This window comes from Radiomyces spectabilis (genome assembly GCF_025331425.1).
Source record: "Radiomyces spectabilis strain NRRL 2753 chromosome Unknown BYT42scaffold_11, whole genome shotgun sequence".
In the NCBI taxonomy this organism is placed as follows: Eukaryota; Fungi; Mucoromycota; class Mucoromycetes; order Mucorales; family Radiomycetaceae; genus Radiomyces; species Radiomyces spectabilis.
Window position 1 is genome coordinate 168,034 of NW_026251936.1, and position 22,452 is coordinate 190,485.

Here is a 22,452-nt window from a genome sequence, read left to right on the forward strand (position 1 = left end):
GCGAACCAAAAAAAAAAGGGTCCACTGCTCCAAGGATTGACCTCTTCCTCGGAAGAAGGCTCGTGACGATGTCCCCCCGTAACACAGGAAAAATTGCTTATGTGATCGAAACGGGCAAACACTGATTGGATCTGAACTTCAATGCAACGCATTCATTTTTTTGGTTTCGCACTATATGAGGCTTTTCATTAACCTTTTCCTTCCTTTTTTTATCTCTTTTTTCTTTTTCGTTTGTACTCTATTGGTACTTCCATTCTTATCCTAACATGTCGCATGTTCCCACTTTTGGATCGTTGGACGAGATTTACGACAAAACGACCCTTGGGAAACAAGGGTGAGTTACTCAATTTTTTTCTTCCCTTTTTCCCTCTGCTATTTTTTTTTTTCCAGAATCCCGCCATGGCACTAAAAACTTTGTTCATTTCATTAACACTTTGTTCAGGGTTCGTTACAACCAACTTATCGAAAAGTTTACTGAACTGTACGGTCGTCAGCCTGAATTTATTGCTCGCTCACCTGGTCGTGTGAATTTAATCGGCGAACACATCGATTACTGTGGTTTTGGTGTGCTACCCATGGCGATTGAACGAGACGTCGCGATTGCTGTTGCTTGCACGGACGAAACGACCGAAGTCCAAATCGCCAATATGAATCCGAAATATCATGCACGTAAATTCAATTACGAAGGCAAGGACGGGATTGTAACAATTGATTCCACCGTCTTGGAATGGTCCAATTATTTCAAATGCGGTTACAAGGTAGCGTGATTGTTTCATGACTCCTCAACCCTTTTCCGTACCGTGGCAATAAGACTGAAAGACCATGTGTTTCATGTCTATTTTTTTTCTGCGGATGTAAAAAAAAAATTTAGGGTATGCTTGAACGTGCGGAAAACATCGATCGTCCCAAGGGTCTGTTTCTGTTAGTGGACGGCACCGTACCTCCGGGATCCGGTCTTTCATCTTCCGCGGCTTTTGTATGCGCATCGGCCTTGGCGGTCATCACGGCCAACAAGTTGCCAATGTCGAAACAGGAATTAACCGAAGTCGCCATTGTCGCCGAACGCAATGTCGGTGTGAATTCCGGAGGCATGGATCAGAGCGCTTCAGTGTTTGCTCAAAAAGGTTTCGCGCTTCACGTCGAGTTCGTCCCAAAGTTGAATTGCACGCCCGTGCCTTTGCCAAAAACAAAACCTGAAATGGTGTTTGTCATTGCAAACACGTTGGTCACAGCAGATAAATTCACCACCGCCTCAAGAAACTATAATCTCCGTGTTGTGGAAACGGCGATCGGCGCACTGATCATGGCTAAAAAGCTCGGTATCCAAGACAACGTGGCAAACTACAAAGAAGTCATGGACAAACATTTTAAAGGTCAAAACGTGGACGAAAGATCGCAACTGAGGGCTATGTTGAAGTTGGTGGACGAGATTTTTTCGAATAGAAAAGGTTACGAGTTGGAAGAACTGGCCGTTCTGAGTGGCACAACCCAAGACGATTTGGTGAAGCGATACATGACGCGATTCCCTATTGAGACCGACATTTATCGTCTGCATCAACGAGCCACGCACGTGTTTGGTGAAGCGTTGCGTGTGGTCGAATTTGACGCTGTTTGCAACAGTCCTCCTTCCGACTCGGAACAAGTCATGCGCGAACTAGCCGACCTCATGAATGCATCCCAGAAATCGTGCCGAGATCTATTCAATTGTTCTTGTCCTGAAATCGATGAAATGGTGCAGTTGGCTCTCAGTCACGGTGCGCTTGGATCACGATTATCCGGAGCTGGATGGTAAGGGCAATCGTTTTTTCTTTTTTTTTTGTATCAGTAAAAGAACAATAGCTAATGCGGGTCGAGAACGTGTAGGGGAGGGGCCACCGTTTCACTTGTACCGAGCAACAAGGTGGAAAACTTCATCAGCGCCATCAAGCAAACATACTACAAGTCACATTTTCCTAAATTATCCGAGGAGGAATTGGACGACGCTATTCTGGCGTCGCAACCATGCAGCGGTTCTTCCATATTTGTTGGCTTCTAGAAGTATCGAAACATGACCTAATGTTGAGAAGGGGTTTTCTTTTTTGTAAAAGGAGCGCTCGAGCCCATTAGGAACCATCATAGCGTAAAATATGGTTAGACCCATTTTTACATTAAACCATATGCCAAAGCTTTTTGCAAAATGTATCAGGATGATGTCAGATTGTCCCTCATTGGATGGTGTCATGCGTTTTCTCATGAGTGCCGGAAGTCGAAATAAAAAAACAGGCGTCGGTTGAAATTTAGGCTACAACAATAAATATCCGTACAGGAGCCACACAAAAAAAAAAAAAAAAAGATCCTCCGTTAAAGAAACAGGCAAACATTCTTTTTTCCTTCTATTTTCTTTTTTCTTTGAGCTATCTGTGCATTGGATACTGGTATTACTTTTCTGCTTTGATACATATATACCAATGAGTAAGTGGTCTTTTTTTTTGCATAACGAAAAGAGAAAAAAAATATCAATACAACGGGATATTCATTGTTCTATTTTGTGTGTATTTGCGTATTTTTTTCTCGGTCTCTTCTCGGATTACAGTTGCTCAACACGAAACCAGTGGCGATCGTTCACGAGACGGTGATGACATGACCCCATCACAGTTTCTTGAACAATGTACCGAGCTGAATCTCGATAACAATAACCCTTTTGACCCTTCGGCTTTTTCTATCATGGACGCCTCTGCCAATACCGAAGATCAGCTCCGTCAACGTCATGACTCGTCGGTAGGCATGTTTGTAACACCGTCGTCTTCGACAAGTTCAGCGTCAACGTTACCTGAAATGTGGGAAATGCGACACGGGGATCACGTTGCCCCGGACAATCGAGCGTTTGCTATGTCCAAGCACTCGTATGCATCACCTTATCCTCCTCCAGGACAAGTTCCTTTGATGTATCATCGTCCATCTGACCCTGTCGCAGCAAATGATTCTTATCGGTTCATGTCAATGAACAACTCCGCCACCGGTAAATATTTCCCAAGACCCAAAAAAATAAAAAAAGATAGACGCATATAGCAAATGATCGTCTTCCGAAAAAAGAAACACGACGTAACTAAATCCATGTTTAAATACCGCTCTAGACGGGTCTTACTACGAGAATGGTTCGGAGTTCGTACCTCATCACCGTGGCAGCCTACCTGATATTCATCAAGGATATTCCCCTCCACAACATCCGATGCCACCTCCACGGTATCGACGTCATACCGAAAGCTCCTTACAAATGCCCAATGTATCAAGGCGACGACAAAGTCGAGAAACGGAAGACGAAGAAGAAAAACGCAAAACCTTCCTGGAAAGAAATAGACAAGGTACGGGCAACGGGAAACAAAAAAAAAAAAAAGTCATGGAATAAAGAAAGGGAGGTGAGGAGAGGGAGGAATTGAAGTATATGGAGCCACAGGGGCCGAGGCTTTTTTATTATTGTTATTGTTATTATTTCATGGCATATGCAGAGAATGAATGATGCAGATGATTGACAAAGAACAGAGGCTTATATTTATTTCGTTTTTCTGTAGCTGCACTGAAATGTCGACAGCGCAAAAAGCAATGGTTGGCCAACCTGCAAGTCAAAGTGGAATTTTTAACGACGGACAACGAGAACTTGCAACGACAAGCGACGATGTTACGTGAAGAAATATTGAACTTGAAGACACTTTTGCTGGCCCACAAAGAATGCCCAGTTGCACAAGCCAATGGCGTGGTTGGTCTGGAAAGTCTACGTGCACCACCAGGCATGATGTTTCACCGACCGCATACAATACCCAACTCTGCCCCCACTCCACTTCCCGCTGCATCCGCCAAGGATCGAGTTCCAGCAGAATGATTATTCGTCCTTCTTTTTTGCAACTGTCTTTTATTTCCATCTTCCCTCTTTTGCCTTCATTTCGATAACATGTTAGCAAAAAAAAAAAAAAAAAACCACACGCATCACCATCGTTAAAAAGAAGAAAAGAAAAATTGAACGCGCCCTTTGGAAAAGTTGCAGCAAAGATTTGAATTTGTAAAAGAAGCCATGCCTGACACCATTCTTTTTCGTTTTTCTTCTCTTGTTATTTCCGCATCTGATGCTTTCTTGTCATTCGTTTTCGATACTCTTTGTCCTTGTTTTTTTCCCATGCTCTCTCACTCATTGTTTCCTTGTAAAAATAAACATCAGAACATTAATGATTATGAAAATGTTTAAAACAACGTTTGGCACCTGATGTCGTAGACTGGCCACAATTTTTTGCCATGGTTGCACATTGCTTGTGCTTCAAGTGCTAACACCGTGGCACTTTTGTAGGTTTGGATATCCGCTTTCCAACTCAGAATGTCATTTTCCAACTGTTTAGGGTGTGATTTTTTTTTTTCCTGTTGAAGCAGGTTACAGGCCATAACGATAAGGTAGGTTCACTAAAAACCAAGGAGAAAAAAATGGGAAAAAGGCTCTTTTATACAGTAGTAGGGTTTTGGACCGAAAAAAATAGAATAAAAAATAATGATATATAGATGTTTAAACATAACAATGGAAAGGGGGTTTTCTCTTTCTTCTTCTTAGATACTACATGGAATCGCGCTTGACGGAGAAGGCACGTTTGATTTTCTTTGTAAATGTCTTGCGCTTCACGTTGAGTTTACCGGTTTCCTTTCGGAGTCGATTTTTGCCTTTGCTAAGCGGCGATTGAACGGAGGTCGGAGTCGGAGGCATGCTGTTGACGGAGGACGAGGCACTCGATGACACTCTTTGTGAATCGATTCGGCTGTACGTATTTACAACCGCAGAAGATGAAGCCGTTTCTTCCTCTAATCTGCTCGTTTCTACCGGACTTTCTGTCAGACTTTCATCCACAATGATGACTTTATTTTCATCGGTTGTTGTTTCATTCCAAGGTGAGTGGTGGTCGTTTACTGCATCTTGTGAATCGGGTATTGATTGTTGCTCCGCTTCTGTTGCATGCTTATGATCTGCATGATGCAAGATCTTCAACGGTGATAGTTCGTTTTTGTCGCCCTCTTGGATTCCTATACATCCACACCAAAACAAATCTCAATACACGGCATATATTACAGCAAGGTGCATCGACCAAGACCCAAAGTACTTACGTGGTACTACATGGGATGTTTTGTCCGTAACAGAGGCGGGTTCCTGTACTTCACATTGTTGGTGAGCATGCGATAACGCATTCTGCACGGATACGGATGACTCTGAAGAGTGAGTAGGCGAAGGAACGATTTCCTGTGGTTGTTCAGTGTTGCCGGAAGGAAAAGTGGTAGTTGAAAGGGTTGCGGCACTGGGTGAATCACGAAGGCTGGACCATACGTGTTCAAGGTAAAGCACGGAATACACTCGTAGCATCTTGTTCGCTAAAACCGGTAATGATTTTATAAGGCAAAAAAAAAGCAAGGCAACCCCCCAAAAAACTGTGAGAAAGAGAAAAAAGGAAAAGAAAAGAAACAAAAGAAGATCTTTATAAGAAGGCTGTCTTTTTTGTCTTCTTTTATTCTGTCTGCAGTGTCACCGTAAAATATAATACAAAGACAAGTCAGCTGTCAGCTGCCGGTGCCAAAAAAATAAAAAATAAAAATATTAAGGACGTTAGTGCACATCGTCGTTGTCGTAACACTGCCGCCAAGCCAAAAAGACACCCTGCCGGACATAACGTGACATATAATATTTTTTTTTCTCTTGTTGATCTGGTGCATAGAATGAACGAATGTCATTTAATATTCAGGTCATGACATTTTGCACTACGTAGCATGTTTTGGCAGCTGACAGTTGAAACATAAGCCCTTATACGGGAGTCCTTGTGTCATTCTGCAAATATCACGCAGTTTGAACATGTAACATCATCCTTTCACCGTTTCTAAACCTGTTGTGCCTCCTTCATCGCTTTCCATCGCACCATCACCAAGTTCATGGCACAGCATTTTCAAACTTTCTTTATCTTTACTGTTTCCAAGGAACCTCTCAAAGCAAAGCCAAAGTTGTCTAGGTGATGTTATACTTGCAGAATCTATCCGTTCCATATGACCTTGCAGGGAAGCCAAAAACAAAAAAAAAAGGAATAGATATCAACACGTACTATCACCGGACAGACCATTCATGAGAAAGCCTAATGTCCTGCTCACCATCGTGGCAAATCCTATTCGAGTTCATCCAGTGCCCCCATCTGTGATAACTTCCAAAAAGACATGCAGCTTTTCGCGGTCGTGGGGCATTTTCTGGGGAGGTTTGTCTATTTTTGCATAGATAAGAACCCCGCCACCGACCGGCCCACAGTGCAAAGAAAAAAGAAATTCTAACTCATCAACTTTCCTGTATTCATTATTTTTTACGTCGATCCGTATTGAAATACAACGGACCGCTATCATTTAAACGTATCAAATCGTTGCTTGGGAACCAATCTTTTGGTTTTGATAAGATAAAAACCATGCGAAAAAAAAATGCCGCATTTTTCCTTTACTGAGTTCCCTCTGTCTGTTTTGAGGTGCATCAAGAACGCCGATTCATCCTTGCAGTTTAAAAATAGAGCCCATCAAATTCTTCATCATCCCTTGAACTGGCTCATCGCTAGGAATACGATCTATGAGTCTGATGGTTCACTAGGCTGCCCAGACCAATCATCGCCGCCAAAACGAATAGTGCCTCTACAGATAAATCATTATTTTATAGTCTGATTTGTCCGTTCAAATTGAAGCTTTAAACATTTTTTGATCAGAAAATATCAGAAGCAGGGTGCGCCAAACGAATACCGCGGCCGGTATAGCGGAATCCAGACTCCACCTTTACAAAAAGTGAGCTGTTATTTAAAGCGTGCCGCCGACAAAGAAGAACGAATTTGTCGCAGTGATCAAGTTCAGAATAAGCTCACTGCAGCTTCAGTCAAAAAAGCAACCAACGGATAGGTCTATCACAACACGATATCAAAGCTTTTCTGTTCCACCCAGTGGGGCTGGAAAAAAAAAGTTTTCCGGACCAAAGCGGGAGAGCAGTCACAGTGACCATGTTTGGCCGGACGAACGCTGACCATGTAAATCATCCAGGTCCCTTTACTTTTTTTTTCTTATTTTTTTTGATACACACATCGTACACCATGGCCTTGCGAGCATCAGTATTGGGCCTTTCGCGCCGATTCTTTTCCACACCTTCTATGCCATGGATCCGTTCCATGTCGACCAATGCAAAGGATTCCTCCGCACCAACGGATCTCGCAGACAATGTCATGCCCAGCCTTTTCAACGCTGATCTCTCGGTCCCCAAAGAATTGTCGACTTCCCTTGAACCATATGCAGGACGTTCCATCGGCAATGTGGCTAATCCCAACGTCGCTTACCGCAAACTAAACTCCATTCTCGCACAAAACAATGTTCGACGAGAATTGCGAGCTAATATGTATTACGAAAAACCGGCGGTCGCACGGAGACGACAGAGAAGAGAACGTAACCAAAAACTGTTTGGTGCCATGATCAAGAAGAAGGTCGCTCTTATTATGCAAATGAAGCAGAGAGGCATGTAATAATATAGAATCAAATAAAAAAACCACCCACCATCCACAGAAAGACACATTATTTTCACACACATACACAAGACAAACCGCGCAGTGCAATAAAAGAAATGCTTTACATGTTTTGTTGACGAACAAAAAAGAAAAACTAAAATACAATATTACAACAGATAACATTTTTCTTTTTCGTTTCTTTTCAGTTTTCGTAGTTTCATTACTATATTACATACAAAAAGATGTGGAATGAAATCGCACAAAAGAAATGGATTTCGATGTTTAGCTTTTCCAACATCATCAATAGCCCAACTCGAGATTCTCTGCTTTGTCAATATGCTCCATTCGGCACAACTCACGCACGATGTAATGCCAAGCATCCTTCTCCAGGCCAACGCGTCGACCATATTCCCACAATTTCTGACGCTTGTATTCATAAGTCTTGTCATCGATACCACGCAGAATCTCATCCAGTCGATGGACTTCATCTCGTCGCACACGAACAATAAACGAATCCCAGTCGACATCAAATTCAAAAGGTTCGATAATACCGTCAGCGATCACCACAGGGACAACACCAAAAGCCATAAATTCCCAGATGCGAGTGGTATCCAGAGTCCATCCCATAGGGCTCAATCCATATTTGGCATGGGCCAGTTTTTCCGCGTATTCCAGATCGGCCAATGTTTGTCCAATTTCGTAACCGGGATACTTGCTAAAGTGGTTGAAGAAAAGGGATCGAATGCCGTTGGAATACTCTTGATCAACCGTAACGTCAGGGCAGCAGCCTTGGAAAAGAGCAAAGATGTCCCGCTTGCCTGTTTTGGGATGTCCGTCTTCGGTCAAGTACGTCAAAGGGTCCAATTGTAAGTGATGGATGATACGGGTCGCGGAAGGAATCACAATATCGCGATGGTACCGATGACGGTGCATCCATTTACTTCGTTTATCACCCACCGTTTTCATGAAGATGGCCGGCTGGAATCGTGGGTTACTTTGGTAGTATGTAAAAGTCTGATCCATGGGATGGATCATGATGTGGGTTCGACCATTGGTCTGATTCCACCAAGGATGTTGCTGAATAACGAAATTCATCATGGGATCGACATATTGCGCATCCACTTCACATCGTTCGTCCCACTTCCAATTATTTTTCGACCAACAGTTGTAGAGATAGCAACTGCCAAAAAAGGGTATAAAGAAGAAATCCGCTTCATCCGGATTGTCGGTGACGTAGAGTTTGTGAATCATACTACTGGGATCATTGAGCTGATTGTAGAGAATGATTTCCGAGTTGTAGTTGGATTCGTGGCATCGTTCATTGCGTACAGTTTCCGGAACTTGGAACGAGTCAGGCGCATCGTAGACGTAGATCTTTGGTCGGCACACTGCATTTTCAACGGGTGGTGGCCAGTAGGACGGTATATCCCGAACAGGCAACGGTGGGGCAGGTACAGCAGGAGTCCTTCTCCTGTAGATGAATAGCAACTGGACAATAAAGAGAAATGCGACCGTTCCAATGACCCATCGCTTTTTTCCTCTGAGGGTAGATGCCATGATGACAAGCAAAAGGCAAGGGAAAAAAAAAAAAAAAGTCCACCAAATCAGAAAAAATAAATCCCGCGCTTGCAGAGAGAGCAAAAAAAGGGAAAGTGACATGCTTTGTCCCCTTTCCGTCTTTGAATTGGCGCCACTACATTGCCACAGTGACTCGCATTCGTTTTCTTACTTATGCACTCTGCATCTTTTCTCAGTGAGCAACTCCTCACTCCATCCAACCGTAAAACCCCTCACGGTGATTCATCGTCTCCATCTCAACGCAAACGTCACAAGCACCAACCAGACGCCGTCGAAGAAGAACTACTCGTCTTTGGATACGAAGCTCGTTTATTCAACGACCATGTCACGGCCAAGAAAATCGAAGAAGGACACGGTCTCATTCCTTGGCAAAGTGACAATGCCCAGACTTTGCGAATGGACAGGTACGGTCACCTCAAAAGACGAGCTTTTATTTCCCTTTTGATGCTCACATGGAGCCTATAGATTCGATGTGCGTCATTTGCTGGATGAGGACACCTTCCGTGACGCTTTAAACAGTGACGTGGATTCGACTCTAGTAGCGGAAGAACAGCAATATGATTCAGAGAGATATGCAGACCTGGATTCAGACGAAGAATATCTATTCAATGCGAGTGACACAGAACGAGAACAGTACCTGGGTACGACCACTCACCAAAATGGGAATTCTTTCCCGGATCAACATGGCTCATGAATCTTTGATGAATCTTTTTTGTTCGTTCTAGTAAATAAGCGATTGACAACAGCATCTTCTAATAATGATTCACATCAACACAACAACAATACAAACGATGCCAACGTCAAAAGAAAAACGCAGTTCCATGCATACCGTTACGATGACGACACCCAGTCGTCCCCCGATCCCATCACGCCCGTCCAGGCTTCCTTGGCCAAAAAATACAAAGTGCCTCCGTCCATGGTTCTGGTAAGAAGATTGAACGAACATGGCAATACCGATGGTAGTTAACCTTTTAGTACTTGCTTGGACTTTAGCCTTCGACGCAAGAACAAGCAGATATTATCGACCAGGTAGCACGCACCGTCGCTGCGTCAAAGCATGCCAATCTGGCGGAAATTCGTATCCAGGCACGACAAGCCAATAATCGCTTGTACTCATTTTTGAACAAATCCGATCCCTTGTATCCATTTTACAAACACATCATCTTCCTTTCCTCTACAGGACTGGGAGTTTACGGCGACAGTGACAGCAGTAGCGAAGAGTCAGATACCGAACAAAACGAATCATCTCAACCAACAACATCATCATCCTCTACCGCTCAACCACCTGTATCCCAATCTTCAGCTCCTGTGCTGTCCGATGCCGAAAACGATGTCATTGAGAAAACGGCTCGCTTTGTAGCCAAGGCTGGTCCTGAGCTTGAAACCCGGATTCGTCAACGGCATACGGGCGATCCAAAATTTGCTTTTTTATCACCTTGGAATACCCATTACAGTTACTATCAATCCCGCATTGCCTACTATCGACAGCATCCCGTCTAAGACACTTAAAATTTCTTCTACACCCATGCCCCACCCCTAACTCCCAATCCCGCTGGTTTGCAATGATGACACGTTGTTTAATTGGTTCTCCAAGATATTGTATTCGTCAACTTTTTGTTGATGGCGTCAGCGCTTGAAAACATGGATCGTTCCTGATGTGAAAAAAGGTTGAAGTGGGGAAATCTAACATGCGTTTTTATTTTGGCAAATAATGATATACAGCTACTAGGATGATCGCTTACACGATTAAACGTAATCTAATTTTTGGCTTGCTTGTATTTTTTTTCGGTTTACTGGAGAATAGATTGACCGAAAGGCTTCGCGGCGAAGAGACCTTCGGTGTTGCGGTCAAACACAGTCTGGCCACGAACAATGGTACGGTCAACAGCACCAAAGAGGTTATAACCGACGTAGGGAGACAACTTGTTCTTGAAATGGATATCCTTGATTTGAATTTCAAAGGAAGCTTCGGGACGCCAGATCACCAAATCGCCATCGTGACCGGCACGAACATGGCCCTTTCTATGATCGAGCTGAGTGCGCTGAGCAGGCACTTCACTGAGCCACTTGATAATTTGTTGAATACTATATCGAATAAAGATCCCGAGTCAGAAGGATGTCACACAACAACCTGAGCTTTTGCTTATCATCATCAGAAACTTACGTGACACCGCGCTTGCGACCTTCAGTCCAGAGGACAGGAAGACCGAATTGGACACTGGCAATACCACCCCAGGCCTGACCAAAATCACCAGCTTCGAGCTTCTTGAGTTGAGCGGTGCAGGGAGAGTGATCGCTGACGACGTAGTCAATGGTACCATCGAGCAAGGCTTCCCACAAAGCTTCACGGTTGATGGCTTCACGGATAGGAGGACAGCACTTGAAGTGAGTAGCACCATCCTGAATAGCCTCGGAGGTGAAGTTGAGGTAGTGGAAACAGGTTTCAACGGTCAAGGGCAGACCTTCAGCCTTGGCCTGACGGATAGAGGGAATAGCGGAGGCGGCCGACAAGTGGACAATGTGAGTCTTGACGGGCTTACCAGCCTGGTAGTATTCGCGGGTGAGACGGATGATCATTTCGATGGCATTGGTTTCCAACTTTTGAGGGCGGGAGTTCAAGAAGCTGGCATAGGTACGAGGATCCAATTCTTCCTTGGGAGCTTCAGTCTCTTCGGGACCTTCCATTTCAGCGTGGAAAAGGAACACCTTGTCGCTGTTGATCATTTGGTCCATGGCCAAACGCACTTGTTCCTCGTTGACGCAGGGGAACTCATCCACACCACTTTCGATCAAGAAACACTTGAAACCACGCACACCACGCTTCATCAAAGCAGGCAAGTGTTGAGCATTGTCGGGAATAACACCACCCCAGAAACCGACATCAACGTGGCACTGACCCTCAGCTGCATTCAACTTGATTTCAAAGTTCTCGGGAGTGGTGGTAGGAGGAATAGCATTCAAGGGCATATCAATGACGGTGGTGATACCACCAGCAGCGGCAGCACGAGTACCAGTCTCAAAACCTTCCCATTCCGTACGTCCAGGTTCGTTCAAGTGAACTATATGTATCATGATCCGAAAAAAAAGATCTCACATCAGTCATCCCATGTTTCTTCTCCACAATTTTTTTTTTTAATTTCCAGGTCAACAAGAAAGATTTGTCCCCCCGCCTTGGTAATTTATAAAAAAACTCACCGTGAGCATCCACCAAACCAGGCATGAGCACTTGATCGTCAGCCAAGGTCAAGGTTTCCAAATCACTTTCAGCAACAGTCGTGTTCAAAGCAGCGCCATTCTTTGCGACTTCGACGATCTTGCCAGTTTCGCGATCGATGAGCACGGAAGCGGGAGTGGCTTCATCGGCAGGAGATAAAACGGCCTTTTGGGCTTTCACGAGAAGATAACGCTGGACAGTCATGGTTATAAAAGACGTTTTTCGATTTGAAAGTAAAAAGGAAAAAGAAAAGAAAAAGAAGTGGAGAATAGTATGGGGTTGCTATATTAACCGAGCTGAACTTTATTTTCTTGACTTTAGTGTGGTCTGTGATTGGTAGATGAATTCAATGACAGACGTCGTATTTGATTATAGGTGTTGGCTATAATCAATGATCCTCGCTCCGGTCCTAAGAGCTATTTTCCCCTCACCAGTATTATGGCCACAAGTTTGAACCATGGCATTAACAAAGAAACAGTGGCTTGGCTTGCCTTGACTTGCCTTGGCTTGCCACCCTCTGGTCTCCTAGCCTTGGTGCTTTGACTCACGGTTGTCGCCCTTTAACTGGAAAGATTAAAAAAGTCATCGGCCGCTAGTTTATTCGATTCGATCCAGATGACATACGATTTTTTACCAGATCAACCGGGTATCATCGGGTATAGGGCTTTGTTGCATTTTTTTTCCTGGTTGCACCATCCATGGATCTGTTGCGTAGCGTCTGACAACGCAGGCCAACTCAAAAACTGCAGCGCACGAAGCTCGCTTGCACACAGTTGCAATTTTATATTTGGATTCACTTTCGAAAACAAAAAGCGGTTCCATCGGGTCGCAAACCCCAAAAAATTGTAATGCTTGTATAATGTTCCCGGTTTGCCCTGAACAAGCTTCTTTTATGGAAGGGGTCCAACCGCAAGAGATGTTTGTATTTTTTTCCACAACCCTGTAAGCTTCGACCTGAAGCTGTTCAAAATGCAAATGGTCGGCTACTGTTTGAGAGAGTATGACGTACAAACTCCAGCAGAAGTGGTTTTTTTTTTTTTTTTTTTTTTTTTTTTTTGCCCTGTTACGGGCCTTCCGACTCCGTTCACATCTCCGGAGCTTTGATATCTGACGAAATGGCAAAAAGCAGAAAAAATTAAAGGAATCAGATCATAGTGGACGACGAATTTTTTCGACAAGTTGTATCTCAGATACACCCTCCTTCATATTGGTATAATGTAACCCACCAATGGTGCTTTTCTGTGCCATCTTACAAATAAAGTCCCCAAATCGACGACTAGCATGGTCGGATATGAATTATCTCATATGGTGAAACCAGTCAATGGTCGGACTGACTTTTCCATGGCTTTCTGAACCGGGCCTTGTTTCTGAAACTTCACGTTGTAACTCCGACATGGTTTCATTGGTCAAAGCAAACGTAGCGCCCTCAATGGCTTCAGTTTCACAGCATAGGTAGAAAATAGTCCTGCACGCAAGCTTGTAATCCTTCGGTTGTAACCATGCAAGTTCCTTTTAATCAATTAGATTGAGCAAAAAGGATAGGCTGGCTCGGGATTTTGGAGCATGTGCTTTGCTGATGTGCGACATAGTGCGGATATGATGTCTTCAAAACAAAATATATCGGTGCAATTGCATAAATGAGGTATTTGTTCATGCACACACGATACCCACATGGAAACACAAACAATACTCGAGGACTTGAAAATAAAAGAGAAGCTCTGTATGACTAGACAATTGCCAGCGATTTCATTGCCTACTCGCTTGTCTTGCAACCACCGCCGGCTTCCTCAGTGAAATACATCGCAATTCACGTCGACTTTCATTGGTCCTGCAAAAACTGTAGCATCCTTACTACAGTACTTTTAACTGGCACTGCTGCTCATATATTTTTTACACGCAGTCAATTACTCATCTCCGCATCTGGTATGCACGGCCCGAGAAAAAAAAAAAAGATATGTTGAACGAAATCTTCGATTATAGACCCAAAGCCCCAAAAATATCACGATTACTTTGAAATGAAAAGAAAAAAGCCATGTGTGCTGTATGTGCCAGACAAAAAGTTAGACAGAAGCTTCTCTTTGTCAACATGCATTTGTTCTCGCCTTTGCTCGAAAACATTTCTCTGACCATGATACTCAACCATGGAATGGTTGGTTCGAATATGACATATATGTATGATACAGTATTTCGCGGTAGGCAGGATGAGCACGCTTTGGGAAAAAAGGGAATTTCTAGAAGTAAAGAGGAGTATAGATATGATACCCATATTTGCACCAAATAATAGCTGTTACAAATACCATTCATATGTTTTTAGGTTTGTTCATACGACTTGCAGCCATTCCTGTGGTTGCCCTTTCAGGCATGATGTGGCTGGTGAGAGAAAGACAATGAAAACGGAGTCTCAATCTCCAGAGAGAGAAAAAGTCCCACATCAACCCTACGCAGCCGGTGGCTTTCAGTGCGAAGGGACCGTGGTAATTTTTGTATGAAGCGAGTCATAGGAGAATTATTGCAAGGCTATCCAACCGCGTTACAATTTTACCATCCCAAGTTTCAGCAAGTCAGTGCCATCAAAAAACCCGGCATATCATGCTCAATTACCCTATTGTTTACAGTCATTTGTGGATAGTTCAAACTGGAATGTGTAATGTATTCATATTATGCATAATTTTTTTTGTCGTAATCTGCACAGCAGGTTATTCATATGCATGATCCAAACTGTCAAATGAACTCGGTTTCAAAACAATTGGAATCCAACTTTCCCTTTTTGCGTCAAAAAAAGTTTTTCGGCTGCATTGAATCTCAGATTCACATGCCAAAAAGCTGAAAAAAATGTGCACTGCCACACTTCAATGTTCTTTATTTCTATTAACCAGCAGTAAGTTTTATGCCAATTACATAACAGAACCTTTGTTGAAACTCTATAGTTATTTATCAAACCAGGTCCGACGAAATGCGGAAACAATGAATAAATCAGAGTGAATGAAAAACTTGACTTGGAATTTTAAAACTCCTTTTGGTGTTGACGAGGAATACGGGGCCTTTTTGGGTTTGTGCTTCCATCTTTCTTTTTTCCCTCTCTCTTTTGTTTTTTTTTTTTTTTTTTTTCCTGAAAAAATATCCCCCTGGTATTCAACTTTTTCTCAAAAAAACTTTTCAAGGGGAATCAATATGTCGGATACCAAAACGAAAGACGCACAGACACCTCCATTGACGTGGATCGATAAGCAGGCGAATTCGCCCTTCCCGATTTGGGCTCTTTCAGCAGCATGTAAGCCTCACCTACCCGTCGACGAGTTTGTCTCTTTTATATAATGCCTATCCTTTTCGTTGATCAGCGTTCGCTACCGTTCCTATGGCTGTCAAAAACCTGCCAGGCATGCCGTCCCTTTTGCAATCAATGGCTTTTGGTTGTATATTTGCTGGAGCAGGGTAAGCGATAAGTGACCATGGTCAGGTTAGGTATGTGGCTGACGTTGGCAGCTTATCAGGTACGTGACAAATGTGGGGGATCCAGAAAACGGTGCAGGAATCGCAACAGGTTAGCTCTCATTTTGTGTAGAAAAAAGAAAAAGAAGATCACCAGAACCAAAACTCGGGTGACCTTCATTTGACATAAAACGTATACTAATACAAGGCTGTCCTATTTTTTTCAGCTTGGTGTCTTTCATGGGCATTTTTAAACGCACGAAAGGCCATTCGATCATGTAAGCCTGTTCCTCTGGCTCTTGTCACTCTCGCGGCAACGGATGCTTTCATTTATGGTCGAAAAACGCTGCAGGTCAATGGATACATCTAGAAGGACTTTAACCATCCACATTACGCACGCGATCATCATACCTTTCATTTAAACCCTCGTGTTTTAACTCGTTTAAGAAAAATCCCGCCAAAAAGCATACAGCGAAGAAAGAAAGAAAGCATAGAGAAATAAAACAAAAAGGAAAAGGAAAAGGGAAAGGGAAAAAAAAGGAAACTATGCAAAAGGTCAGCAGTCCGCTTCACAAAAAAGGGTACTTTTTTTCGCTCCCTAATTTTTTTCCCTCTTCCGTTCCATTGGTTATCCGTTTTTCTCTTGCTTTTCACTTGTTCCCTATTCACTCTTCGTTTTTCTCGCATTCTCTCGCTTTTCTATCGCTTAAACCCAATTTTTTTTGCGGTTATGGAAAACAGGCAACCATACAGACGTTCCCAGGGGCTGCAGGAATCTGTCGCCTCTTTCCATCTCGTTGCCATGGTATGATGTTCAATAGGAAAAATGCAAGGCGCTCTCATTGGCATGTCATGTTCTTTTCCGCTTATCACTCGTTTTCTGTTTTTTTTATCTCTGTCGTCGTTGTTGTTCCTTTTTGTTTCTCAACTTTCTAGTTTTTAGGAGTGACTATTGCTGCTGCGGGTACAGTGACGTTGAATGCCAAGGAAAAACCATTGCTTGGCAAAAAAAAAAAAAAAAAAAGAACACAAAGTGACAGAAATTCTGATATGCATTACTTTTTTCTTCTGGGGCCTAGGTGCTTATTTATTCAATTCAGATACAAGTCGAACGATTTCATGGGGATTCATGATCTTTGGATGCATCATCTTATTCACAAGTTTTATCGGTTGTTTCGGAGCGCATGTTGAACATGTCGGATTTCTCAAAGTATACAGTAGCATCACCGCCTCATTTCTCGTTGCACAACTGAGTAAGTCTTACTAGACATGGGTCGATCAGAGTCACACCGAGATGAGGAAAGATGGACATTTTTACAAACCATTTTTTTTCATCTAGCAATTTTGGGATTTGCTTATGCGCATCGACGCCAGGTGAGATGCATACCATTGCATATGCCCATGCTGTGATCGGTAGGCTTACATGAAACAGTTTGACCAATATGGTAGTGCTGGCTGGGATTTTTTTCATGAAAACGATCCGCGATTTCTTTTACAAATTGAAGAAACGTAAGTTGTTTCTTCAATAGACGCGTAGTTCAAGTGGACTCATGCAACGATGGATGGTTAGATTACAATGCTGCGGTTACAACTCGTCATCAGACAGACCATTGTCTGGGGCATGCTACGCAGTCACTGGTTGCAAAGACGCTTTCATCAATGTAGCACAACAATGGCATCAGTGGATAGTCATTGGAGTGATCATGATTTTGGGCTTACAGGTGAATTTCTTCGTCATAAGGAAAACATGGACAAGTATGACTTACCGAGTCTTGATGATGTGATTTAGCTGGTTGTTCTATTGACTGTCCTAATATTAACCATTATCATCGAACGGGAAGCCAGGGAAGATGAAGTGAACATGTCGCTACTCTCGAGCTCCAATCATAACCATACTTGGCTGTCCCCGGAAAGACCAGGTTTCAGCCCTCATGGAAGCAGCAATTCGTACTTCTCACGTCACCCTCAACCGACCGTTTGGTCACGGCCAAGTTATGGTTCCTCCTCCACCAGTTCATCGCCGCGCGTACCTCGTTACGGCAGCACCCAGTTCAGCAAGTAAAAAGACAAATTCATCTTCAATTGTTATCAATGTTACCCCTCCCTTTTCTTTTACTATTTCCAACATTACTTTTGTGCATATCCTTTCAGATTCCTTTCTTTTTTTTTCCCTTAAAAAAATTACGATGTACATTTTCGCATCCTTTCAGTTAATACCAAATTAAAAATATCTTCATAGCTCTTTATCTTTTTTCTTTTTTTTTTTAGGTTTTTAAAACCAACGAAGAATGGACCATTTTTTTTTAGATTTTGACGTTTAAGCGAACGATGCATGGAAGCGGAATATTTTGTTACTGCAGCTCTGTGAAATTTGACAGCGGGCAACACAGTGTACCTATCCAGGAGGTTTGAATCCTGCCATCCTATTGTGTAGTCCAGCACTACATAACGCATGTCGAGCGTGGCCGATATTCACTCTTTCACCAATTTTCGCAGACGTCCAATCAGCTGTCCAGGTCTTACTTGGTGTTCATTGTTCTCGCTATGGTCCGAACTGTTTACCACGTTCCTTACCGTGTTACCTCGTTCCAATGCGAGCTTGTGCCACAGCCATTGCTTCTCTATACAATCCACAAATAGAGGCTCTTTCACAACGAGTAAGGCTTGTCATATATTTGACTTGATCAAGTTTAACGAAGATGAAAAGTGAGGATTGAAACACAAAATTTACACTTTTTTCTCTTATTTATGATTGCCTAAAATTCGCATTTTTGAGCAAGATTGATTGAGTGTGTATGTTGGAAGCGGATTTTAAAGATTCACAAAGACAGCAAAGATGCTACTTGATGGACATGGTAAAGGTATAAGATGATGCAAACTTTTTATGCGATAACAAGACAAGGAGGCAGCAATGCTTTAGTAACGTTCCATGTAGTGCGGATTCTCTGGGACTTATAAAGTCGGGCTTGAGCAGCCAAACAATAGCGAGCACAGCAACGGGGAAAAAGGCTCGTCCAATGGTGGAGATTGCACATCGCAGTCGCCTCTTGTCCACTTTCTCTTCCCCAAGAACGATCAAACTCCTGCCAAAGGCCTCATGCGTTTCTTCCGGGTAATGGGGCATTTTCTATATCTACTGCATTGTTTGTATATCACATGACTCGTTCATGCCTCAGTGAGGCCCAGAAGAGTTGCATCAAACTACATAAGCAATGTCTATCCAGTTCTTCTTTTAGCAATTGTATAGTGAAAAAGTTGAAAGAGAAAAAGCAAGAGAGAGCGCTGGTCTTGTTACTGCATAAAGACAGTGCCATGAGCTGGGGTTGTGTGTGTGTGTGTGTAGCACGTGGCTCTATAAAATGAAAATGAATGAGATCATTTCGGTCCAAGCAGAGTAGGAAAAATGTAACCAAAGAATAACTATTGAAGATTCGATATCCGGGCTCTTGTGCTGATAAGATAGATTGGATAAACCCCGCTAACCCATCGCTCATTGTCCGTATTTGGGAATGACCATTCGTCTTGGGTTAGAGTGCTTCATCCAAAAATGACTCCTGACCTTTTTTCTCCGCTCATTGTGCCGCTCTTCAAAGCCTAATCGGGTTTCAAATCTGCAAAAATTGAAAGAGGAAAAAAACGCCTTTGAAGCACTGCTGGTTTTTTTTTCTTCCTTTGTGTGCGATCGATTCCATTCCCTCGCCTCATCATGCCTCAACAAACATCGTCATTCAAAAATAGAGCACGTACATTACCACCGCACGCGTTTAGTAACCACCATGTTACTCTCTCAGCCGCTGCCAACAAAAGTCCTTTACCTTCCCCTGTCGAGCATGCCATTAAGCAATGGTTGGAATCCCCACTTCTCAACACTTCACATGCACCGTTGCCAGACATTTGTCAATGCTGCGGTCAGAACAACTGCGAAAACCTAAAGTCCTTGTCCAAGATGATTGCCGACCTCGATTCAGGTTCTCGTCTGGCAGCAGGTAACGTGGGCGATGGCAACAGGCTTTACGACGACGACGACGGCTGACTCACGCATGAATATACCATATTCCCATTGGATATGATAGAAATTGGCCAGGTTCTGTTGCAGAATAACAAAGACTGTTCGCTTGAATCTATTCAATTGAAAAAACAGGTACGCCCAAGGTGTCGGTGACCAGTGTTTTGCATTGATGACACATGTGTAACCATCTGCTTTCAAATGGAATGACAGCTGGATGATGCATTGGAAGAAGTCTATCACATGAATCAGGAGTTGCAGAGACGGACATGGGAATTCGAAAAAATACAAAAGGTACGCATTGGGTGGATCTGTGTTGGGTGTGCTTGTTCACCGCGTCTTTGTGTGTCCACAAGAGAAGGCGACATTGCCGGGAATGGTAATTAATTACAGCATTTTTCCCTTTTTCAGATTTTGGACGAGACAACCGCGGATCTCGACATGACCAACGCCAAATGTGCCGAGCTATCTAAAGCATTGCAAGCCAAAACCAGTGAATGTGCCGAATTATCCACTTACCGGTTTCTCGTTCGACATTCCGAAGAACGTGAAGAAATCCTGCGAAACAAAGCAAGTTTTTTTTAGTGATTGTATTTTTCTGTGCTACTTTTATTTATTTATTCAATGCTGATCTGTGAGTTTTGATTTCATAACATATAGTTGGACGATACCAATCAGGAATTAGCCATGGCACGAAAAAACGAGTTGTCATGGGAAGGAAAATACTGCAAGCTCAAGGTCCGTTATGGTAAGCATTCTCAACAGAATCCGGTGGTTTTTATCACTTACCCATCGCATCGCACCATAGATAATCTTTATGAAAAGTTGAGACAGTCATCACAGGACGAGCGAAAATCATTCAACTGTGCGGCGGGAACGTTGGTGCAGTACAATAATCAATCCACACTGGAGCAACGGGCTCGGCGGGCAAAGCTCGATTTGACTCAATGGTCCCAACTTAATGCCGAAAAGACGGATTCCAAAGAGCTTATTGTGTTTGTAAAAGATTTAGCTGCAGCCAATGCAAAGCTGAAAATGGAGCTATTGAACTGCAAAGACCGAGTATCCATGCTACAAAGTGAGCAGCAAAGTCACATGGAACAAGATGAATTAGCGGAATGGCCAAACGATGTATATGATCTTGGTGTGGATCGACCAAAGCAACGGCACATTGTACCACATTCTTCTGTCAAACCGAAATTACGCCGTTCACTTTCCGCCAAGGAAAGCAAATCATCCGCCCCTCAGAAACAACAGGACAGCATGTTTACCAAATGCCGTGGATCGCCACCAACGCCGGTCGTTTCCGCCTCTACGCCTTCGGGGATACCAAAAGATCCCATCGTACATCATCACTACCACTACTACGTACAGCATCACAAAAACAAACCAACAAAACGACCGTCGAGCAATGCGGCCTCCTTGTCTCATCTTTCCAATCCTCCAACTCCTGAAGAATCGAATAGTTCCGACGCAAGAGATTTGTGGACGCATGCAACGTATACATCAACGCATGAACAAAGGCCGTACCATCAGCTGTGCAGCTATGTGACGCATGTTCTGCAACGGTTACGCGCCACGGAGATTCGTGCATTGAACCGACGGTTACGACGGACATTTGATATTGATGAATTGAGTAGTATGAGTAATTCGATCATTGATAATCTGCTGACAGACATTGGCGCACTCAAGAGTCGATTCCTTTGGGTGGAAGGACAAAAGATAGTCGACGGTCTTCAAGACTTCTTTCCCCTCCTGGGAGTTTTACAAGACTTGTTGCAAGAAGTGGGTCAGCTACGAATGACAGTCAATGATTTACAGGCGGAATACGTGAGAAAAGTGGAGATAATGGGAGCACGCATCGAGCAAGATATTGCGCGTAAGCAGCAAGAGCAAAAGTTGCAGCAAAGGGACAATGGAAGCCAATCACCCTTTCTGGGACGATCATGGGTCGCGCAATTATTTCAATCCACCAGATCCACTGCGACGGCGGCCAATACATCCTATTCGATGCTTCATGGCGAGAAGACGATTTCGCGAATGTTCCAACGACCTCATCGATATCAGCAAGGATCATCATCAGTAGGATCAATGCCGATAGCTATTCATGTGAACGATACTAACGTACAGCAGCGGATTTCATCGGACGCTGTTGACCGACACGGTCCTCCTTCCAGTTTTCCCAGACTTAGCGATCAGCAAAGTATGGCCTACCCACCGCTGATGAAGATCTCCCGAAGCACAGGCACTGATTGCCCTCGACCCAAACTGCCGCCTTTGCAGCAGATGAAACAACATCGTCGATTACTGACGCCACCTGCCAATCTAAGTGGTCTTTCTCCATCTCTCGCCTCGGATATGGACATTGACTGGAAATTAAGAGGCCCTGGTTTTAGGGAAACCTGGCTTGGTTAGGTTCTCTCATCCTGTATATAACTTGTAATTATTTTTCCCCTCCTTACCATTGTATTTCCTTGCAGTCTCAGCGACATTCCTTTATTTTCACCCGGACACCAGCCCCTGTAACCCTTATCTGCCTCCACAAGGTTTCGCTTTCGGTTCATCCATGCCTATATCGTATGCTACTCCAAGAAGTCCAAGTGTCACGGATCGTCCGTTGCGAATAATGTATAAACACGTACACATATGAATTGATAGTAAACACTGTAATGGATCGATTTTATTACGTAAGAGTGCGTCGTATGAATGATTCA

General features: G+C 43.4%; 10 protein-coding genes across 10 annotated transcripts; 7 read left to right on the plus strand and 3 right to left on the minus strand.

Annotated features, from left to right (window-relative positions):
* The first annotated feature begins 181 nt into the window (after positions 1–181).
* BYT42DRAFT_580000 (galactokinase) lies at positions 182–2,287 on the plus strand. Its single transcript, XM_051569449.1, has 4 exons — positions 182–334; positions 443–758; positions 872–1,788; positions 1,864–2,287. The coding sequence occupies exons 1-4, from the start codon at positions 267–269 to the stop codon at positions 2,033–2,035; spliced, it is 1,473 nt and encodes a 490-aa protein (XP_051420371.1). The 5' UTR covers positions 182–266; the 3' UTR covers positions 2,036–2,287.
* A 33-nt stretch (positions 2,288–2,320) lies between these two features.
* Positions 2,321–3,951, plus strand: BYT42DRAFT_580002 (uncharacterized protein). Its single transcript, XM_051569450.1, has 4 exons — positions 2,321–2,451; positions 2,573–2,998; positions 3,114–3,341; positions 3,549–3,951. The coding sequence occupies exons 1-4, from the start codon at positions 2,448–2,450 to the stop codon at positions 3,854–3,856; spliced, it is 966 nt and encodes a 321-aa protein (XP_051420372.1). The 5' UTR covers positions 2,321–2,447; the 3' UTR covers positions 3,857–3,951.
* Positions 3,952–4,338: 387 nt separating this feature from the next.
* On the minus strand, positions 4,339–5,492 carry BYT42DRAFT_580006 (uncharacterized protein). Its single transcript, XM_051569451.1, has 2 exons — positions 5,116–5,492; positions 4,339–5,034 (listed from the first exon to the last, which is right to left on the minus strand). Exons 1-2 carry the CDS (start codon positions 5,366–5,368, stop codon positions 4,574–4,576), a joined length of 714 nt encoding a protein of 237 aa, XP_051420373.1. The 5' UTR covers positions 5,369–5,492; the 3' UTR covers positions 4,339–4,573.
* A 1,563-nt stretch (positions 5,493–7,055) lies between these two features.
* On the plus strand, positions 7,056–7,661 carry BYT42DRAFT_580010 (uncharacterized protein). The gene has a single exon (XM_051569452.1). The coding sequence runs from the start codon at positions 7,107–7,109 to the stop codon at positions 7,527–7,529; it is 423 nt and encodes a 140-aa protein (XP_051420374.1). The 5' UTR covers positions 7,056–7,106; the 3' UTR covers positions 7,530–7,661.
* A 4,917-nt stretch (positions 7,662–12,578) lies between these two features.
* BYT42DRAFT_580015 (uncharacterized protein) lies at positions 12,579–13,324 on the minus strand. Its single transcript, XM_051569453.1, has 2 exons — positions 12,928–13,324; positions 12,579–12,861 (listed from the first exon to the last, which is right to left on the minus strand). The coding sequence occupies exon 1, from the start codon at positions 13,123–13,125 to the stop codon at positions 12,934–12,936; it is 192 nt and encodes a 63-aa protein (XP_051420375.1). The 5' UTR covers positions 13,126–13,324; the 3' UTR covers positions 12,579–12,861; positions 12,928–12,933.
* A 719-nt stretch (positions 13,325–14,043) lies between these two features.
* BYT42DRAFT_580018 (uncharacterized protein) lies at positions 14,044–14,974 on the minus strand. The gene is made up of 3 exons (XM_051569454.1): positions 14,618–14,974; positions 14,284–14,495; positions 14,044–14,226 (listed from the first exon to the last, which is right to left on the minus strand). The coding sequence occupies exons 1-3, from the start codon at positions 14,733–14,735 to the stop codon at positions 14,212–14,214; spliced, it is 345 nt and encodes a 114-aa protein (XP_051420376.1). The 5' UTR covers positions 14,736–14,974; the 3' UTR covers positions 14,044–14,211.
* A 78-nt stretch (positions 14,975–15,052) lies between these two features.
* Positions 15,053–16,409, plus strand: BYT42DRAFT_65687 (altered inheritance of mitochondria protein 19). The gene is made up of 6 exons (XM_051572775.1): positions 15,053–15,181; positions 15,247–15,352; positions 15,465–15,574; positions 15,642–15,735; positions 15,795–15,844; positions 15,960–16,409. The coding sequence occupies exons 3-6, from the start codon at positions 15,475–15,477 to the stop codon at positions 16,100–16,102; spliced, it is 387 nt and encodes a 128-aa protein (XP_051420377.1). The 5' UTR covers positions 15,053–15,181; positions 15,247–15,352; positions 15,465–15,474; the 3' UTR covers positions 16,103–16,409.
* Positions 16,178–16,893, plus strand: BYT42DRAFT_65712 (uncharacterized protein). The gene is made up of 2 exons (XM_051572776.1): positions 16,178–16,696; positions 16,812–16,893. Exon 1 carries the CDS (start codon positions 16,279–16,281, stop codon positions 16,666–16,668), a length of 390 nt encoding a protein of 129 aa, XP_051420378.1. The 5' UTR covers positions 16,178–16,278; the 3' UTR covers positions 16,669–16,696; positions 16,812–16,893.
* Positions 16,746–18,006, plus strand: BYT42DRAFT_580029 (Tetraspanin family-domain-containing protein). Its single transcript, XM_051569455.1, has 5 exons — positions 16,746–16,985; positions 17,072–17,106; positions 17,165–17,241; positions 17,303–17,453; positions 17,522–18,006. Exons 1-5 carry the CDS (start codon positions 16,862–16,864, stop codon positions 17,792–17,794), a joined length of 660 nt encoding a protein of 219 aa, XP_051420379.1. The 5' UTR covers positions 16,746–16,861; the 3' UTR covers positions 17,795–18,006.
* A 1,338-nt stretch (positions 18,007–19,344) lies between these two features.
* On the plus strand, positions 19,345–22,330 carry BYT42DRAFT_580033 (uncharacterized protein). The gene is made up of 7 exons (XM_051569456.1): positions 19,345–19,718; positions 19,806–19,873; positions 19,952–20,032; positions 20,150–20,308; positions 20,399–20,486; positions 20,547–21,820; positions 21,872–22,330. The coding sequence occupies exons 1-7, from the start codon at positions 19,439–19,441 to the stop codon at positions 22,151–22,153; spliced, it is 2,232 nt and encodes a 743-aa protein (XP_051420380.1). The 5' UTR covers positions 19,345–19,438; the 3' UTR covers positions 22,154–22,330.
* The last annotated feature ends 122 nt before the right edge of the window (positions 22,331–22,452 follow it).

Bases quoted from the DNA above. Each gene is read 5' to 3' on its own strand.
- BYT42DRAFT_65687 (XM_051572775.1), top strand. From the start codon at position 15,475: ATGTCGGATACCAAAACGAAAGACGCACAGACACCTCCATTGACGTGG. The intron at 15,575-15,641 runs GTAAGCCTCACC...TTCGTTGATCAG, and splicing joins TTGGGCTCTTTCAGCAGCAT to CGTTCGCTACCGTTCCTATG. The intron at 15,736-15,794 runs GTAAGCGATAAG...GCAGCTTATCAG, and splicing joins TGTATATTTGCTGGAGCAGG to GTACGTGACAAATGTGGGGG.
- BYT42DRAFT_580010 (XM_051569452.1), top strand. From the start codon at position 7,107: ATGGCCTTGCGAGCATCAGTATTGGGCCTTTCGCGCCGATTCTTTTCC.
- BYT42DRAFT_580000 (XM_051569449.1), top strand. From the start codon at position 267: ATGTCGCATGTTCCCACTTTTGGATCGTTGGACGAGATTTACGACAAA. The intron at 335-442 runs GTGAGTTACTCA...CACTTTGTTCAG, and splicing joins ACGACCCTTGGGAAACAAGG to GGTTCGTTACAACCAACTTA. The intron at 759-871 runs GTAGCGTGATTG...AAAAAAATTTAG, and splicing joins ATTTCAAATGCGGTTACAAG to GGTATGCTTGAACGTGCGGA.
- BYT42DRAFT_65712 (XM_051572776.1), top strand. From the start codon at position 16,279: ATGCAAAAGGTCAGCAGTCCGCTTCACAAAAAAGGGTACTTTTTTTCG.
- BYT42DRAFT_580002 (XM_051569450.1), top strand. The intron at 2,999-3,113 runs GTAAATATTTCC...ATACCGCTCTAG, and splicing joins AATGAACAACTCCGCCACCG to ACGGGTCTTACTACGAGAAT. The intron at 3,342-3,548 runs GTACGGGCAACG...GTTTTTCTGTAG, and splicing joins CCTGGAAAGAAATAGACAAG to CTGCACTGAAATGTCGACAG.
- BYT42DRAFT_580015 (XM_051569453.1), bottom strand. From the start codon at position 13,125: ATGGAACCGCTTTTTGTTTTCGAAAGTGAATCCAAATATAAAATTGCA.
- BYT42DRAFT_580018 (XM_051569454.1), bottom strand. From the start codon at position 14,735: ATGTGGGACTTTTTCTCTCTCTGGAGATTGAGACTCCGTTTTCATTGT. The intron at 14,496-14,617 runs CTAAAAACATAT...CATCCTGCCTAC, and splicing joins TGCAAGTCGTATGAACAAAC to CGCGAAATACTGTATCATAC.
- BYT42DRAFT_580033 (XM_051569456.1), top strand. From the start codon at position 19,439: ATGCCTCAACAAACATCGTCATTCAAAAATAGAGCACGTACATTACCA. The intron at 20,487-20,546 runs GTAAGCATTCTC...ATCGCACCATAG, and splicing joins CAAGCTCAAGGTCCGTTATG to ATAATCTTTATGAAAAGTTG. The intron at 21,821-21,871 runs GTAGGATCAATG...AACGTACAGCAG, and splicing joins ATCAGCAAGGATCATCATCA to CGGATTTCATCGGACGCTGT.
- BYT42DRAFT_580029 (XM_051569455.1), top strand. From the start codon at position 16,862: ATGATCTTTGGATGCATCATCTTATTCACAAGTTTTATCGGTTGTTTC. The intron at 16,986-17,071 runs GTAAGTCTTACT...TTTTTCATCTAG, and splicing joins ATTTCTCGTTGCACAACTGA to CAATTTTGGGATTTGCTTAT. The intron at 17,107-17,164 runs GTGAGATGCATA...TACATGAAACAG, and splicing joins CTTATGCGCATCGACGCCAG to TTTGACCAATATGGTAGTGC.
- BYT42DRAFT_580006 (XM_051569451.1), bottom strand. From the start codon at position 5,368: ATGCTACGAGTGTATTCCGTGCTTTACCTTGAACACGTATGGTCCAGC. The intron at 5,035-5,115 runs GTAAGTACTTTG...GTGGATGTATAG, and splicing joins AACATCCCATGTAGTACCAC to GAATCCAAGAGGGCGACAAA.